General features: G+C 51.4%; 7 protein-coding genes across 7 annotated transcripts; 4 read left to right on the forward strand and 3 right to left on the reverse strand.

The window, feature by feature from the left end:
- Positions 1-112: 112 nt before the first annotated feature.
- Positions 113-4,594, forward strand: PV05_09300 (uncharacterized protein). Its single transcript, XM_013455626.1, has one exon. The coding sequence runs from the start codon at positions 507-509 to the stop codon at positions 4,350-4,352; it is 3,846 nt and encodes a 1,281-aa protein (XP_013311080.1). The 5' UTR covers positions 113-506; the 3' UTR covers positions 4,353-4,594.
- An 8-nt stretch (positions 4,595-4,602) lies between these two features.
- Positions 4,603-5,845, reverse strand: PV05_09301 (uncharacterized protein; the record flags this gene model as incomplete). The annotated part of the gene is made up of 3 exons (XM_013455627.1): positions 4,603-5,387; positions 5,500-5,760; positions 5,821-5,845. The coding sequence occupies 3 exons, from the start codon at positions 5,843-5,845 to the stop codon at positions 4,603-4,605; spliced, it is 1,071 nt and encodes a 356-aa protein (XP_013311081.1).
- A 328-nt stretch (positions 5,846-6,173) lies between these two features.
- PV05_09302 (uncharacterized protein) lies at positions 6,174-7,775 on the reverse strand (the record flags this gene model as incomplete). The annotated part of the gene is made up of 1 exon (XM_013455628.1): positions 6,174-7,775. One exon carries the CDS (start codon positions 7,773-7,775, stop codon positions 6,174-6,176), a length of 1,602 nt encoding a protein of 533 aa, XP_013311082.1.
- Positions 7,776-8,792: 1,017 nt separating this feature from the next.
- Positions 8,793-9,449, forward strand: PV05_09303 (uncharacterized protein; the record flags this gene model as incomplete). Its single annotated transcript, XM_013455629.1, has 1 exon — positions 8,793-9,449. The coding sequence occupies one exon, from the start codon at positions 8,793-8,795 to the stop codon at positions 9,447-9,449; it is 657 nt and encodes a 218-aa protein (XP_013311083.1).
- A 995-nt stretch (positions 9,450-10,444) lies between these two features.
- On the forward strand, positions 10,445-12,485 carry PV05_09304 (uncharacterized protein; the record flags this gene model as incomplete). The annotated part of the gene is made up of 6 exons (XM_013455630.1): positions 10,445-10,622; positions 10,676-10,735; positions 10,790-11,124; positions 11,182-11,543; positions 11,605-12,010; positions 12,127-12,485. The coding sequence occupies 6 exons, from the start codon at positions 10,445-10,447 to the stop codon at positions 12,322-12,324; spliced, it is 1,539 nt and encodes a 512-aa protein (XP_013311084.1). The 3' UTR covers positions 12,325-12,485.
- A 3-nt stretch (positions 12,486-12,488) lies between these two features.
- On the reverse strand, positions 12,489-15,217 carry PV05_09305 (uncharacterized protein). The gene is made up of 6 exons (XM_013455631.1): positions 15,137-15,217; positions 14,408-15,065; positions 13,926-14,347; positions 13,620-13,871; positions 12,957-13,570; positions 12,489-12,901 (listed from the first exon to the last, which is right to left on the reverse strand). The coding sequence occupies exons 1-6, from the start codon at positions 15,194-15,196 to the stop codon at positions 12,760-12,762; spliced, it is 2,148 nt and encodes a 715-aa protein (XP_013311085.1). The 5' UTR covers positions 15,197-15,217; the 3' UTR covers positions 12,489-12,759.
- Positions 15,218-16,025: 808 nt separating this feature from the next.
- PV05_09306 (uncharacterized protein) lies at positions 16,026-17,637 on the forward strand (the record flags this gene model as incomplete). Its single annotated transcript, XM_013455632.1, has 6 exons — positions 16,026-16,136; positions 16,193-16,380; positions 16,441-16,607; positions 16,665-16,980; positions 17,038-17,119; positions 17,173-17,637. 6 exons carry the CDS (start codon positions 16,026-16,028, stop codon positions 17,635-17,637), a joined length of 1,329 nt encoding a protein of 442 aa, XP_013311086.1.
- Between the last annotated feature and the right edge of the window lie 14 nt (positions 17,638-17,651).

The following is a 17,651-nucleotide window of genomic DNA, read 5'->3' on the forward strand; positions in this document are numbered from 1 at the left end:
GTGGAAGGTCGCTTAGCAAATCATGTTTGCTGCGGAAGCAAACTTACCGAACGGCCAGTCTCTAGGCTCTCGGATCGGCAACGGCCAAACGACAATTCGTGCAACAGATCAAAAGGCCTCGACTCAGGACCCTGCGAGCCTGTAACCATTCCGTCAAACCAGGCCGCATCTGGGCTCATCACATACAACTCGTCGGCATCGAGGTTCAACTTCAGATAGCTTCCACACTCGCACGAACCAACCATTCCTCCTCTCCAGCTGCTGTCACTTTGCGCCTGCGTGTCGCACCGGGCGTTACAGTACATCGACTGCTTTCTATTGCATGCGCCGACCAAACAAAAACGTGCTGCTTTGTCCATCAGTTCCACCATCATCCGGTGCCTGGCCCAGCATCGAGGTTCTCTGAGATGGACCTGGACAACGACCCTCGCCGACATAATATCTGAAAGAGTTGACGAAGACACCATTGAAAACTTGTGCTGGTCGCCATAATTGTCGGACAGTGGATGCGCACAGCCATGGACATCAATTCACTGTTGTCTCCTTCAGAAACGCCGCGCTCGACCTCTTTGACTCCGACCTCCACTTCCGAGTCTGTAAAATCACCTTTCAAGCATGTTCAACGAACCCATTCTGCCACCGGCAGCCAGCCTGCTGCAAACTCTCCATTGTCGCGCTCCATTCTGCCTCCTTCAAGCATCCCAGCCCATGTGAGGAGTCCATCGCAGCAGCCATCACACTCTTCACCACTCATCAGTCCTGTGCCTTCCGGTCCCCTCTCAGGTCATTTCTCCCGGTCCTCGTCGTCTCAGAACATCGAGTCCCTGGCCGAGCTGGCTGCGCACCAGCAACCCTCCAGACCCACACCTCCGATCCTCTCCAGTAGCGGCTCTTCAGAGAGCCAGAAATCATCTACCGGCATGTTTCCTCGCCTGGCATCCACAGGTGCGACATCGAACCCTCGCGCATCCTTTGATATCGCAATGGTTGAGACACCTAAACAGGTCTTGCGTGCCGACTATACCGAGACCTCGCTTCCAACGGAATCGCAAGTGAGACTTACAGAATTGGTGGCGTATGTTCAAGAGATGCCGTCCTTGTACGAAGTCCACAGAGAGATCATCAAAATTTTGCACCAAGGGTTTGTTGACCACATCTATCCTTCTTCCAGTCCGAACGCGCGTCGAGATCCACGAACGTATGAGCTCCTTTCCGAACTCCGGCAGGCACGGGAAAATTTCGACAAACTGTTTGCGGTCGGCGAAGAACAGTGGTTGGACTGGCTTCAAGACGAAAGCATTCTTGCACAGACTGCCGAAGAGAGGGTAAACGTCGTTGACAAGTGCCGTCGAGCGGTTGAGGAAGAATGTGGCAGCGCACGTCTATGGATTACATACGGGGATTGGGTTTTACATTGCTATAAATGGGCACTTGATCCTGCCACTGACCTGGAAGGCGAAAACGGAGAAGCAGAGCGGCTGGTGGGACGTGAAGTCTTCGACTGGAAGCTCGTCCTCGATACTTGGGCAGAAGCTGTTCAAAACACAAAGCACGATCTGGCTCAAAGCCATGAGGTCTGGGACAAGTACATGACTGTGAGGTTCGGCGATGTCGGTCAGAAGTTATCCTCAGCTGATGCCGCGGCCGCCCTTGAACTCTTTCAAGCACGACTTCATGTTCCCCACGCCATGTGGGAGGGAACATTTCAAGCGTTTTCCACATTCATCTCTGCCAACTTCCCTGCAGAGTACGAAAACATCATGTCTACGACACTCAAAGATTCTGCCAGCGCCAAGCAGCTACTCGGTGAGCGAGATGCCTATGAAAGCGCTTTGCGACAAGCTCAGGCGAGCGGAGACCAGACCTCGGAATATGCGACTTTCGATCAGTACATCACGTTCGAACGTAACCAGGAGGAACTGGCCAAAAAGGGCCGTAATGCAAAGGGGAAACGCAACATGAAAGTACTACAGGATGCCGAATCGGACATGGTGGCAGCTCTTTACTCCCGCGCCGAACTCCGCTTCCCGTCGGTCGTTCCTATATGGGAAGCCCACTTGGACTATTTGGTGGAAAAGTCGAAGGTTGGTATACTACCACTTCTAGCACGAGCCACGAAACACTGCCCATGGTCGGGATCCTTGTGGAAGCAATATCTCCTAGCCTCAGAAATCGCAGAAGATGAATTTGATGAAACGGAAAAGATCAAACACAAAGCTACAAGCACTGGCCTTCTGGATGCTGCCGGAGTCGAACAAGCCCTGATCATCTACGACGCATGGTGCGGTTATCTTCTGCGACGAACTAAAAGAGCAGACTCCACCGAGGAAGACGCAGATGTTGCAGAAATGGGCATCAGATCATCCATCGAGGCCGTGCACAGTCTTGCCTCGAAGCAAGGCTTCGGTCCCGATTTCGACGCATCCTTCAGCCTGCAGCGGAAATACGTGGAGTATCTCAAGTCCCAGGGACGGTTCGACAATGCTCGTGCCCAATTCGACGATGCTGTTGCCGACTTTGGAAAACATCACAAATTTTGGTTGAGGTTCTACGAGTTCGAACTACAAAAGGGCGTGCAAATGGCCTTCATACAGCAGGGCGGCAACGAGCGTCTCCCCACGCTATGGTCGGCGCCATTTGCGGTTGGGGTTCTAAAGCAGGGTTTGCAATATCCGGGTCTCGACAAACCGGAGCCTCTTGTGGAAGCTTTGCTCAACCACTGCGAAGACTATGAAGATGCCGACGAGCTGCAAAATGCTCTAAGCCTGGTGCGCAAGGTTCAGACGAAATTAAACGAAAAGAGGCGAGAAGAAGCTCTCCAAGCAGAGGGCATTGTGCGAGACTCGCAAAAAGCCGAAGAACAAGTCGCCAGCCGCACTGAAGAGGTCGCAAACGGCCTGCATATCGGCAAACGAAAGCGTGAGGATGACCTCCAAGAGCCAGACAGTAAGAAGCGGAACACGAATGCAGTTGAAATGCAACAATCGGTTGAAGAATCAGCCCCTCGAGAGGAAGAGCTGAAGCGCGACCGCGAGCATGCCAGCATTCTTGTGCAAAATCTGCCTACTAATGTGCCAGAGACAAAAGTCCGACAATTTTTCAGCAGCTGTGGGCTTGTCAAGCATGTAAAGCACCTTGAAGATGAAAACACCGCCGTCGTTGAGTTTGAAGACGCGGATGCTGCGTCATTTGCGCTTTCCAGAGATGGCAGAGAGTTCGAAGGTTCTGAGATCTCCGTCGTCCTCAATACAGGGTCGACCTTGTACGTCACAAATTATCCTGCGGCTGCCGACGAAGCCTTCATCCGAAATCTTCTGCGCCCGTATGGAGAAATCATCAACGTGCGCTTCCCATCTCTCCAGAAAAACAAGAGGCGCCGATTTTGTTACGTCGAGTTTAAGCTTCCGAGCGAAGCGCAAGCGGCGACCGAGCTCGACAACAAGGAAATCGATGGGTTGAAAATTGTTGCAAAGATTTCGAACCCTAGCGTTCGACATGCAAGGACAGAGAAAAAGGACGACGGTCGGAAGGTTTTCGTTGGTCAGCTGCCGTTCAAAGCCACGGCGGACGATGTTGAAAAGCTGTTCGCGAAGTATGGGAAACTGGAGAATATCCGTGTGCCGAAGGATGCCAATGCACGAAATCGCATTCGTGGCGTGGCTTTCCTTACATTCGAGGATTCTGAACAAGCGCAAGCGGCATTGGCCATGAATGATCAGGAATTCATGGGCAGGAAAATCACCGTGCAACGGACGGAAGAAAGTGGTCGAACAACGAAAAATGGACCGCGCGTCTCGAAGTCGCCTTCAGTGCAGGTAGATGGCGAAACGAGTGCGAATTCATCCGACCCTTCATCCGTTGAAGACCGACGACAGCGAACTGTGGCCATCTGTGATGTCCCTGACACCGTCAATGAAAGTCGAATACAAGCAATGGCGGAGAAAGCTGGGCCAGTACGCAAAGTCATCCTCAAGACAAACCACCAGGGTGCTCTGATCGAATTCGAGACAGTGGCAGATGCTGGCCGTGCAATGATTGAGCTTGATGGTCACGAGATTGATCCAGGCCGGCGCATACGGGTGACAACAGAAAAGGAAATGCTTCAGCAGAAAGCCGAACGCAAGCAGGAGCAGTTTGCGAAACGTCCTACTCTAAACCGGCCCCCAAATACTTCTGCACAAGGTCCAGTCCGCCGCCCCTTGCAGCCTGGTGCTCGAAAAGGTGGACATCTCGGCCAGAGGTCCGCTTTTCTGATGCATCCAGATCAGAAGAAGGGAACCGTTGCAGATGTCCAGACGGCCAGTGGAAAGAAGACAAACGAGGACTTTCGGAACCTGGTCAAAAAGGGATGAAGATCGAGGCAAGCAATGCGTGTTCCGGTAATATCCATTCTGGCATTTTTATAGATGGATGAAGAACGCAGGTTCTATGCTGATGATTAGAGATCGGTGTGCTTTAGCTTACATTTCTGAGTGGGCAATCTCATGCCACTTGGGTTGCATTATAAAGCATTCAAGGCCACTTCGTCACATGCGAGAACAGGTGATAAGTCGAAGGAAGTGATAATTAATCATGGTCTGCGCATCCTAAGTACACATTTTCTTAGAGTTCGATCCTCTCTGTAGCCTCGATCTTGTCAGGGTATTTCAGGCCATTCTGTCTTCTAACTTCGTCCATGACTTCCATGATGAGCACCGATTCGTCTAGACCTTCGTATTTACCTTCCTTTCGACCTTCAACCAGTGCCATCCCAGCTTCATCTGCCTCCCAAAACATGCCATGTCCTTCACCCTCAGCATTCTTGTTGGCTAAGAACCCATTGTACCAACCACTGCCTTTGCCTGGACCAGGCTGAGGCCATGCCTTGTCCTCGGTGGTTCCGTCGGCAAGACTCAGTTTCGTACGAGTCGGCCGGAAGATGGGTGGCCACACCTGCACCTCGCCGTTCGTGCCTTGAATGCGTATGGCTGGGCTGCAGGTACCTTGGCCGTCAATATTGTTTGCTGTTCGGAAGCCAGCCGTTGCAACGGCATGCATATCACCTCCAGACTTTTCGTCGCGGGGAAAGGTAAGCAGGATAGTTGTCAACTCATCTACGCCGGTTGATGGATATTTCCGGATACTGGAAAGCACTTGTGGAGGCTTGCGCGTGCCTGGCGGTTGGGTGGTGTACAGTGTTTGAAAGACCCAGGTCAAGCTGTAGATACCCATGTCGAGCAGAACGCCGCCTGCCAGCTCCGGATTGACCATGCGATGCTCCTTGCCGAACTTCTTTTCGGGGTCAACGCCGGTGGAATTGTCCGCGAAGACTCTGATGACCGTCCCAAGTTTGCCGGAGGTGATTGCGTCTCGGACATAGACTGACAACGGGAAGTATCGAGTCCAGACTGCTTCCATCAGAAAAAATTCTTCTCCCGAGCTCTCTCAACAAGCTTTTGTGCCTGAGCAGCATTGAGGCGAAGGCTTTTTCGCAAAGAACATTTTTGTCGGCGTCGAGACAGAGCATGACATGCTGATAGTGGTGAGAATGTGGCGTGGCGACATAGACGATATCAATGTCGGCGTCTTTCACGAATTCTTCGTAAGAGCCATATCCTTTGGCTGACAAGGGCGCATTGATTGTCTTCAGAAACTCTTGCGCACGCGAGATGCCAGAGGAACTTGCGGCGGCAACGATGGTATGTTTGACTTCATGAACATCGCGTGTCGCAGGATCGACCAAAAGATCTCTCGAAAATGTCTCGGCGATGCCTCCTGTAGCTGATGCGAATCAACAGTTGTACGTTGCGATTGCCCAGGGGCAGTACTTGCATAGAATACCCCAGCGAACCACCTTTGGTGCCATTTTGACAATTTGGACAATCGGGTGTTTTGGAGACTTCAACTCTGGTAGGAAATAAACCCCTCTTGTTGGGGTCCCTGGGGGCCTATGATGCAATGCAGAGATCGCGTTCTCGGGAGAATGATGCGGCGATTCTCCGGCGTGAAATATCTCGAGAATACTTCTTCTGGCCGTGGCGATTCGATGTGCAACAGTCGCGTTCAAAAATCCGGATGTTCGATGAGACAGCGGACGGCGCCTCTAGGCCCTACTCTGGTTAGAGTACAAACAGTACTTCCTGACCAAATGTGGTGAGCCTGTCAAGAGGCAACTGTTTCTGGGAGAATCGATCCTAATTCGCCAAATCAGGAGTCAAAAGTTCCAGCATGCCCCTTGTCAATCCTGCTAATTGTGCGCGGTTGACCTCCTCCTGAACCCTCTCTCGTAGTCTCTTGACCTGTCTGGCAAGAGATTCACTCTCCGCCAAATGTCTGGAATACAGATCAATAATGTTCATGGATACCTCCACACACAAAGGGACAAAGGTCGCATTCGTAATGTTCCTCCAGATCCAATTCATAAGGGGTTGAAGCTGGGTCTCGTCACGATCTTCCAGGGCAGCACGTAGAGCGGATCGATATCGTAGGGTGTTGAGGAGCGTGACAATGGTGATTTTGTCGGCCGTTGCGACGGCCATATCCATAGCCAGGCGGTATTTCCCTCTGTGCAACTCCCTCTCCCAGAGAGCGAGTTTCTTTTGCTTTTGCCGTATATTGCCCTCAACAATGATATCGGCATCTTCCCCAGCGTAGTCTCGACCTCGGAGTCGCCTTTCAAACCCGCTCGGCCGCTTCTTGGCCTGCTTCTTGTCATATTCTTCGATCTTGCCTGCAAGCAACGCTTCCATTTGTTTCTGCCTTTCCCGCTCTTTGACCTTTTGCTCGCCAGACAATCTTGTCTTGATGCTCAACTGACCTGTGGACATACCGACGACGACATGTCTGTCCTCGCGCGGAGTACCAGACGCAATTACAGCCAAAGAGAGAATAGGAGAAGGATATTTCGAGCCAGCAACCACATTCCAGCCTGTTGTTTCGAACACCTTCATATGTCCATCGAGGCCGCCACTGATGACTCTCGTACCATTCGAGGCCAGGCACAAGGAGGTGACGGTCTTTTGATGGTTCTTGATCATGTGCAGAGGTCTGCCAGCGACAATGTCCAGGACCGCTATTTGGTTCTCGGCAGAAGCGAGAATTGCTGTCCCCGAAGGCATACAGAGAACATCTTCCACCGAAGCAATGTGTTTGAATGTCATCACAGCCCCGGTCGGTATTCGAGGATCCCATAGTCGAACAGTCTGATCATAGCTTCCGGAGACGAGCAGGTTGCTAGCCTGACTGGGGAGGAAAGAGCCGGTTCGAACATAGTCCTGGTGTCCACGAAAGGATTCGACCCTGGATTCACTGGGGAGGTCCCAAAGCCTGACGGTCCTGTCATCGCCACAGCTCATCAGAGATGTGCTCTCCCTCAGGCTCCATTTCACGGTATGAACAGCCTGTTTCTGATCTTTCCACGTCTTGAGAATCGCTCTTGAGTTCACATCGAACACTTGAATCGCACCAGTCTCATCTCCTGCCGCGAGTACGCGTCCATCGTAACGCGCTTCACCGCTATAGGCTGTATCGTCAAAACGAGTGATGGTCTTGACGAGTTTCCGCGTCTTCTGAGAAAATAGTTGGACTCGAGCCCCAGTAGTTACAACGAAGAAGTCGGAGGAGGCTTGACCAGCGGAGGTCGGCTGCGGTTGTGAAACATGGGTGATTGCATGCTTCGTAGGGGACGGAATGTTCAGCGGTGATTTGAACGTTCGCCAGTAAGTCTGTTCGGGGCTAAGAGAAGATGGCCGAGCAGGTAGCTTGATCTGCGCAACCGGTTGAACGTCAGCAGCCATGTTGAAGTAGTGGCTGCAGAACCCAACTGGACTGAGGATGTTTTCGTCGAAACATTGGAGGCGCAGGGAAAATTTTTGTGAAAGATCTTATCTTATCGGCAATCACCTGTAACTCCTCGACGCCACCATGTCAAGTGGTGCCGATTTTCAAAATCAGAGTAACAATGACCGAGCGTCTTTGTCAAGGCTGACTGGACTGTATCCGCTGGAACACCCATCTGGATTTCAAGGATCTCAACCGTCACAGCTTTTGCAGGGTATCAATCATGAAATCACCAGGCCAAAGTAGCTACATGCTTCTGCTTGTGGAGGCCGCTCGGTGAGGGTCGTTGTCTGCTCCTATGCCAATGTTCAAGCTCAACAGACTACGCAGGCAGGTTGGCTAAAGCATGCCATCGGATATTGGCACGTTCACGTTCATCAACGCAGGCGCCGAAAATCTTAACCGCAGACCGGAAGAAGATTTCGAAGTATTCTCACACATCTCCAGACCGTTACCGCAAGTGGTCTAAGGATCAACGAAACGAGCGACTGGAGACTTCGCGCTTGAGCTTGTCACTGACTAGTCCTCTGATACACTCGGGTGTAGTCTCCCAGGTCAGACAAACAGAATCGGCGCTTCAGTCAACTTTCCATGCGCAGGCCGAAACGCAGAACTCAGCCCGAAAGTGCGAACTTCATCTCGCAGATCGATCCCTCGTACCGAGTCCGTGCAATCTCTTGGGAAAAGGCAACTCGGACCCCTTCAATGCTGCTACCATCCGCATCACGCCCGCCGCCCACGAGTTGCTCTTTCTTGCCTCGCAATTTTCCCTTTTCTGGGCGTGGCCGGTCTCTGTCAGCGCGATCTTTCTTCGGAGAGCGAAGGAGGACTTCTTGACCGACCTTCAAGACTCCCTCAGTCACGATGCGCATCTCCATACCATCCTCGCAGCAGGCGCGTACGTCAAAGAAGACAGCTTTGATCTGGCGGAGACGTCGCCTCCACAGCGGGCCATTCAGCATAAAATCCACGCAATGGCATGCTTGAGGAAAGCACTGGCCAAGCCTAGCTGGCCAACGGCAAACAACACGCTGATAACGGTCTTGCGCTTATTCTCACTCGAGTTTTGGGCGGGCAATTACCACGCTGCCGAATTGCACCATCGTGCAGCAAGGGAATTCGTTCAAAAGCACAAGTTTCCAGGCTGGCATGACTCGGCAACGTTCTTCGTGTCCGATGTCTGGCTCGCTGGCGCTCTCCTTCGAAAACCCTTGACATGTTCATCGAACTGGACTCCAGGTCCATGGACCGGACAGTCAATCGCTCGATCCTTTCCCGCAGTCCAGACCTCATCAATCAGCATTCATGTCAGCATCCCGGAGTCCCTTCGTGGCGCCTTCATAGAGATCTGGGAAATTGTGAGTATAAAACAACAACTTGAGCGACTTTCAGAAAACGACAAGTTTCACGTTGTCAATTGGATTGATACCCTGTCGGCAGCCATCAAAGGAAAGCTCCTAGAGACGTTCGCGGATTTGGCAGCTGTGCAGCCTGGGTTCCTGAATAGTCCGAAAGACCTAGTGCTCGCTACAAGTGCTCTTGCTGCAATGTTGTTCCTGAAATTGTCTTCATCTTTGGCGACATTGAGCCGTCCAAGAACTGGAACTCTGAAACCCCACCTGAACAGATGATGCCCTCAAGCACATTCGGTGTTGCCCTTGAAAAGCCACGGAAATATTTCCTCATGGACGGCTACCTGACGACGATCTTGGGAGCTGGATGATATGGTGTCCTGGTAAGAAGTGTGACTACAGGTGAGATCTTCATAAACCACATATGTGAGCCCTTCTGACGTCGCAGCGCATGATGTCGCGGAAGACATGCTTCGAGGTCGGTTTGCATCGGTCCCAATGGTTCAGCCATCCGCGACTGTACGCTTAGCCCCGTGGTATTCTCCGTAAACCACCGATGCTGACGCCGAGACAATCCATCTTTTCAGAGCAAAAGAAACCTCCGAACATCGATGATCATCATGAGATTCAGTCGAGGCATGCACCATTGTTCCGGCCGTCCGCGAACCCACACGAGCAGCTCAAGGCCGGTTAGATCAGACATCCGACCCTTGACAATCGCCAACATGGTGCCCCAGACGCCGTGCAGAGGGTTGACCTCGGCTCTTTCATGCTTGCAGCACAGATTGCTGATTCCGAGGCATAGGGGCTGCAATACCTCTTCTTTGTGATGCGGAACCCGAGGCAGGAGAGTTACGCGGTCAGTACTGCCACGCTGAAGCAAGAGTTATGGTCGCGACTAGTTTTAGTGCACTTTGCGGGGAACAAGATCGTTGAGGAAACGCACAATATCGCGTTTGCATAACCCCCGAGGCAAATCGCTGCTCCACGGCAACTTCCTACCAGCAGGGGCCTCTGGAAAGCCCGTCGTGCTAATGCTCGGCCTTGGATCGCGCCCATGTCGGGTTCCGTGGGGAAACGCCATACCCCGGAAAATATGATGCATCACCAGAGATGGTGGTGATTATGCTAATGCCCCAGAGCCGGACCACTGCCCCGTAGCAACGACTACACGACTTGCTCCCATAAGTAGACGCAGATGCCTACGTACAGCCGCTCTCATACCTAAGTTTGCAATCGAGACTCTCGATATCAATCTTCCTTGATTGATCCTCATGGCGCAATTATTACTGCAGCTCTCGAGGATAGACCACCTATGGCATTACATCAAGTTACATGGCGTGAGCTGTCTGTTGCTCGGTGTTCTTCTCACGCTTCTGTATAACCGATATGCCAGCCCGCTTCGCAAATTTCCTGGCCCGTTACTTGCATCTTCCACGAGATTATGGCAAGGTAGGGCCATGAATATTGCCTTACTATCGCTCCGACTGAAAACATCAACTTAGTGTGGACCGCCTGGACCGGCAAAGCAGAAGAGCACTACATCGCGGTGCACCGACAATATGGTAATTTTGAACAATGTCAATTCTCACTTCTCAAACTAATCCATATAATTTCAGGTCCTATTGTGAGATTAGGTCCAAACGAGATTTCTATGGCTTCACCTTTGGCTGCTCTCGATATCTTCAAAACCGGCAAAGGCTTTTATAAGTCTGACTTCTACACTATTTTTCTGCCGCCCAATGTTAAAGACCTCTTCACAGAGATTCGCGAGCCTGTTCACGCCGTCATGAAGCGGTTTGCCGTACCGCCTTACAGCCTAGCTTCAGTTCAGCAACATACCGAAGACATAGAAGCTCTGTTGTGGAAGTTCCAGTCAAAGATGGACGACTTTGCGGTGCATGACAACTTGGCAGTCGAGCTAGGTAGCTGGTTGCACTATCTAGCATTTGATGTACGTGGCACACCTCTTGTATCCCAATTTATCACAGATTCCGATTGATCGGTCCAGGTTCTGGGTCAATTCGCTTTTGCGCACCCTTTTGGATTTCTTGACGCCGGCACTGATATGGATGGATTCTGCAAAACCATCAGGAGATCAGGCTGGGAGAGTGGAATCGTCGGCCACGTCCCATTTGTCGAAAAGCTGACACGCTCCAATCCGATTTGGAAATATGTCCCTTTCCTCCCTGAAAACGCAGTCTCGCTACTACCCAGAACCGCGGAACTCATGCTGAAAAGACACCTGGAAGAGGACGACCATGCTGCTGGAACCGGACCAAAAAGTCTGCTCAAGGCACACTTGGAGTCTCACAACGAATACCCTGATAAGTTCTCGATTCGGGACGTAATCTCTCTTTCGACGGGGGCCGTGTATGGATTAGCTTTTCTTGTATCCTTTGAGTGGTCTAGCTTTCGCTAACTAGTCTGCCAGGGCGGCCGGATCCGATTCAACAGCTTCTACGATGCAGTCATTTGTCTGGCATGTGCTATCAAACTCTAAGATCCATGATAAATTGGTCGCGGAGATCCTCAGGAGTCCGCTTTCTGAGATGGTTCAGTATAAAGAAGCACAAGCTCTCGAGTATTTCCAAGCTTGTCTCAAAGAGACAATGCGTCTCCAACCTGCCTTAGGTGCTAACATAACTCGGATGGTGCCTGGTGAAGGTACAGAGGTCAACGGGACTTGGCTGCCGGGTGGCACCCAGGTTGCTCTCAATGCATGGGTATTGCACAGAGACAAAGATATTTTCGGAACCGATGCAGATTTGTTCAATCCCGAGAGATGGTTATCCAAGGACGAGAATTGTGTGAAGATGATGGAGAGATGCATGTTTCAGGTGAGTTTCCCCACTATTTCTGCTTTTTCGGGTTAGTTTTGCGCTCTTTCAGCGAAGTGGTTGTTCTTTTGATGCGATTCTGAGATGCAGAGCGAATAGGCTGACAAGGACACCAGTTTGGGGGCGGTTCTCATCTTTGCATTGGAAGACATCTTGCACTATTCGAGATGAACAAACTCCTGCCCCAGCTCTTCCGAAGGTATGAAATGACGCTTGTCAGTCAAAAGCCTCTGGATCATATCACGGGCCTATTCTATCTCCAGAGTGGCCTCTGCGTATATCTGAGGCGACGACGTGGAGAAGTTCACGTGTGAGCTAGTTACGAGGTAACAGCTTGGATATTCTTGGCCATTTGTTTGGTCAAGAGACTTCAGGTTCTCACTTTGATGAGCGGGACTGCACCGTGCCACGGGATGTAAGAGGACGTATAGAAGAAACAAGTCATACGAGTCCCTGAATAACTTTTATACCCTCTTACGTAGAAAAACAACGATGCTAACCCCATGTGGAGGCATCACACTTTCTCGGTGCTCAAGTGCTTCAATTGCTCAGACCTTTTCTGGGGTATACGACTAGCTGCGAAACTCGTGCGTGGTAAATGCAGCTATTCTGTCTGTGGAACTGGGCCATAGAAAGAACATCTCCGGGCGGACTGTTCAGACTTTCTGGAAAGTGCTATCAGGCACGGACGTGTGAAGAATGCACCTCAGTCGGCGCAATGTATCAGCATATCCGCTCGAAATGGCGACTCAAGGTATGGCAGCGGACCAGTCCAGCTCGGCAACATCATCAAAAGGCCACGTCGGCCATATGCATTCATCCACGCCCATGAAGTTCTCGAGAAGCTCACTGACAGACGTTTCTCTCGGAGTGCGGAGCTCTCCTCCTAATCTAAACATTGTCAGCAGTGCCTCCGCACATCGCTTGATCGAAGGAAGCAACTCACCCAAGTCTTGACCTTATTTCGCGTGTGGTCTCTTCGAAATGACGTTTTGTCACCCTGCCGATGTTCAGATGCTGGGCCATGTCGATGAGGAGGCAATACTCCTCAGCCTCCGTGAGGAGTTCTCTTGAAGGGTCTTTGACAAGCCTTAAGAGCAAAATCAAAGCGTTGGCAAGCACGTAAGTCGCATCCAGAAAGTTGTGTTGACTGAATAAGCCGTCCCGGGCCATTCTCTTGAGGAGCAAGAGCGATCTTCTGTTGGCTGCTTCGCACAGTTGTACACGTTGCATCAAGCGGTCGCTGCATGAGCCGAAGAACTTCCAGCAAGAGACCATCGAGGGCCTCGTCGCAACCAGAATGGTGTACTCATAGCGAAGTCCGAGGTAGTGGACGGCTCGACTATGAGATGCTGCCAAGGGGGCGCCAGGTTTGAGATAATCGTGCAATCTGTTCCAAAAGCACTGTATGTCACTCAAAATCTCATCGGCACGACTGTCAAGGCAGATTTGTGCCGCTCTCGGCCCGTATAGGTCCTGCACTATCAGGCAATTGATCTTGCTCAGCTGAGCGACGGCTCTGTGGTAATCTGGAGGAGTGTATGGAGTCATATTCAACATCTGAGTATGTTAGCCTGTACGTTTTGTGCAAAAATACTGGCTTCCTCACCGCTTGAGACGGGATATCCAAACTGCAGAATGCTGGGTTGATCCCGGGGTTTCTTCCAAGACGATATGCCAGGCAAATTTCAAGGTCGTAAAGGGACCACCATAGCCGTTTTCGGCTCTCGACGATAGAAGGAGACTTTTCTTCCCAGCACGATTCTTTCAAGTGTAGTCCCAAGGACTGCGCAATCCTGGACGCGGAACCGAGAGTGATCCAAGCTAGGTTTCTCTGATCTCTGTTCAGCCGACACAAAGCCTGAATTCACAGTTAGCAACGTGGCCGTAGTCCAGAAGAGAAAGAAGGCTGTACGAGAAGCATTAGAGACTCCACACTGGCTATGCTTCCTTCCTCAAATACATACTCAACATGTCCGCATGCCTTGGAGAAAAACTCCTCGTACTTGGAGTCAAATGACAGTATCAAACACAAGAGCATGAATACCCCATGGCTGAGCGGGTGCCTTTGATCCAAGGAGTCAGATATGTAGACGTAAAACTGCTCATAGCTCAAAATGTAGTTTACGCAGTTGATTTCGGCGAAGAACCTCAAGGATGCTCGCTCAAACTCGGCCCTGGGTGGGAGATCATTGGGCTGAACTTGGTCGACTTGCTTGCTGCCAGTCAGCTCATCGAACCTAAAAACAGAGCCCCCTAGCGCATCGCCGTATGTGGGCCCCTTGGTGGAGTGTATTTTGCGGAAGAACGCAGTCCAGCTTGTGCCGCTGTCGTATCCTGAGTTGCGGTTGTGAGTCAGCCGTCTTGAACAAGATCAAGTCGTGCCTCGCGTCTTACTTGTAACATTCATCAATTCTGCACGAGCCATGCTCTCGGCCGGTTCTGTTTCGCTTGTCCAAGAGGCTCTGGCGCTCTCAGGTGAGCATGTCTGTGGCACATCGAATGCTGATATTGGATAGTGGCAAGCATACTCGGCCAGGTTCACCGCCGAAACTGGCCCAAGGTCGGTATTTCCCTGGTTCATTCCATCAGGACAGCCATGGAGCTGTGGGTAAGGCTCTGACATCGTCTGGTCTGGGAATCTTCTTGAAAAAGGTGGTAGCTGGACGGTGGTTTCGGCGGACGTAAGGAGACTGTTCTCGACCAGAGCTGTTACTGGCAGTGGGCTTTGCAAGTCAGCATTGACAACACCAATTGGAGGTTGATGATGAGAGCCTGCTGCACTCGACGTATTGTTGTCAGGAGTTGTGTTGTTGTCATTGTTGTCATCACTGCCGCGGTTGTTGTCATCTTGGTGCAGCTGCGTCACAAGCTGCCGGAGGCTCTCCTTATCCAGAGCAGCATCGGGAAGAAAATGCTTGACAATTGTACTCATCAAATCGTACTGTTCTTTTGAGCTCTGGTAATATGGTCTGCCGGTTTTCACGTTCGAAGTGACACAAGCCCGGCGTGCTTTGGAACATCGTCTGCAGGTAGCATCTTCCAATCGTATACACTGTCATGCACAAAGCATTAATCTTTAGCCCGCGGACTGACACTTGATGGGCACAAGAACAGGAGCCTTACCTTGGTTTTATGTTGACGGCAATAGTCGCAACTGCGCTTGCTCAACTCTCCCTGACCCATTCTTAGGAGACCCGAGGACAAAGTGTAGTCAATGCAGAGGGGCAAGCTTGACGAAAATCGACATTGCAGGTACTGCACGGTCCATTCAACTATTTCAACTATACTAGGCAGAATACTGAGTAGTATGAAGAAGAGAGAACACTCAAAGTCGCTTGAATCGGGAATCGGATTTAAAAGACTCCGCAAAGGAGGGGAAGCTGGCCAAAGAAGAATTCCAAGTCCCCCGTCTCGCCTTCAACGCGGGGTCTCCAGGGCAGCCAAAGCCTATCACAAGGGACTTACGCGACCTACTGACCCCTGCTGGCTGGGCGCTCTAACTAGGGGCTGTCCCTAACGACGTTAGCTTAACACAAGCCAAGACCAAGATTTGCAAATGGATACAGTCGAGATAGTTCCTAAGATATTCACATTTTATGTTATCCGGACTGCAATACTCGTCTACCACGTCATTCACACTCGTCTGCATAGAGCCGCGTAGAGCCATGATAAGGACCAGACAGACATTGAGCGCATGTGAGCTACAGACAGCAAACACAAGACGCGGGCATAGCAGCTCTGGTATGCATGAAATGCGTCGGTGGCACTGTTGGTAGCTCCAGGCTCCGACGGCTGTCTCGGGTTCCGGCCCTGGGCTGCACCAGGCTGGCCCAACTCCACCTCGCTGTGTTGGGTCGTATCTTTGCGAGTCGAGTGTCGGCCTCCGACTGGCGCCAACTACGAAAACGGGTCCCCTCCTCTCAGGTCTAGCACATATACCAAGAAACATTTAACTGCGGTTTGCCTGGAATTCAAGCCCGTTAATCCTGACATAGTATTGTTGGTGCTTCCAATGAAGGTCATCATTGTTGGCGCGGGCCTAGGCGGCCTTGCCTGTGCTATATCATGCCGCCGTGAAGGCTTAGATGTGCTCTTACTGGAAAGAGCCCCGAAGATCTTGCCTGTGAGCCGCCACAATCGCACAAGTCGTGGATCGAATTTTGTTGACAGTGGACAAAGATCGGTGCCGGCATTCAAGTGTCCGCGAATGCCTCGCGCATTGCCCGTCGTCTCGGCGTCCTTCCAGTCCTCCTTGAACGAGCGATACAGCCTGAAAAACTAGAAATGCGAAGATATGATAATGGCTCAGTCCTCTACATTAGACCTGGCAGAGAAAACATGGTGCAGGAGTATGGATCGCCTTGGTTGTGAGTACAGCCGCCCCTCGCCGACCTTTTCCGGTCCTGCAGTTGACGTCGATTCTACAGCGTTATCCACCGTGCCGACTACCACGAAGTCATGATGCAAGAAGCCACAAGATTAGGCGTGAAGATTCGCCTAGGTTGTACCGTTGAAGGTCTAGACTTTGATAAGTCACAAGTCTTGGTACAGGATGGAGAGACATTGAGCGCGGACGTAATCATTGGTGCCGATGGTGAGTCGTCAGCAGCAATGTTCCTACTTAAATGATGATTTTTGACCCGATCTCCAGGCCTATGGTCGACAACGCGTGAGTTACTGCTGGGTCATGAGTCTCCTCCTGTCGAAACTGGGGATCTGGCCTACCGGGCTACTCTAAGTCGAGAAGAGATCGAAGCACTGGACGACCCGGAAGTGAAAGCGATCTATGACAGACAGGTAGTTACCGTGTGGCTGGGTCCCGACAAGCATTGCGTCTTTTACCCCATAAGTCAGGGCAAGGCCTACAACTTAGTCCTGCTTCGACCGGACAACATGCCTGCAGGAGCTCGGACGATTCAAGGGACGGTCGATGAGATGAGACTCAGCTTTGAAGGCTGGGATATGGTGTGAGTTTGCAGTCTGTGAACCAGGTTTTCCCGAACAGCTGACCGAGATTTTAACAGGCTCACGAAAATTCTATCTAAAATCAGTTCCGTCCTGAAATGGAAGCTTTGTCACCATGAGGAGCTCGCCACTTGGACCAAAGTATGTTACGTAGTGATCGGTTTGAGGTTCCTGAGGGCTGACAATCGATGCAGGGCTGCATCACCCTTCTCGGAGATGCCTGCCACCCCACCCTCCCTTATCAAGGTCAAGGGGCCGCCATGGCAGTCGAAGATGGCGCTGTTTTGGGCAGGCTGCTTGGGTTGCTGAATTCTGAGCCACTTTTCAAAGGAACATCTACAAACTTTATCCCGGAGATTTTGAACCTATACGAAACCATCCGGAAATCGCGAACTACGATCAATGTTCAGGGTGCAACAGCGAACCGGTTCTGGTACCATTTAGCTGATGGACCTATGCAAGAGAAGCGTGATGCTGCTTTGCGAGGAGGACCCGACAGTACTGGTTGGTGCTTTCTGCGCCCAGATTACTGGAAGGATCTTATTGGCTTTGATGCGGTTGCTGATGCTGAGCGTGCTTTTGAAGAGTGGCTATTTCAAAAAAAGAAGTCGATTCAGTTGGCGGAGGACCAAAAAGGCAGACCCATGGCCCAACTTTAGAAGTTACATCTCGC

The sequence above is a fragment of the Exophiala xenobiotica genome (assembly GCF_000835505.1).
Source record: "Exophiala xenobiotica strain CBS 118157 unplaced genomic scaffold supercont1.6, whole genome shotgun sequence".
In the NCBI taxonomy this organism is placed as follows: Eukaryota; Fungi; Ascomycota; class Eurotiomycetes; order Chaetothyriales; family Herpotrichiellaceae; genus Exophiala; species Exophiala xenobiotica.

Excerpts from the sequence above, each read along its gene's own strand:
- PV05_09300 (XM_013455626.1), top strand. The coding sequence starts at position 507 with ATGCGCACAGCCATGGACATCAATTCACTGTTGTCTCCTTCAGAAACG.
- PV05_09305 (XM_013455631.1), bottom strand. The coding sequence starts at position 15,196 with ATGGGTCAGGGAGAGTTGAGCAAGCGCAGTTGCGACTATTGCCGTCAA. Across the intron at positions 15,066-15,136 it reads GCCGTCAACATAAAACCAAG|TGTATACGATTGGAAGATGC; the intron begins GTAAGGCTCCTG and ends TGTGCATGACAG. Across the intron at positions 13,872-13,925 it reads TGGAGTCTCTAATGCTTCTC|GCTTTGTGTCGGCTGAACAG; the intron begins GTACAGCCTTCT and ends CTGTGAATTCAG.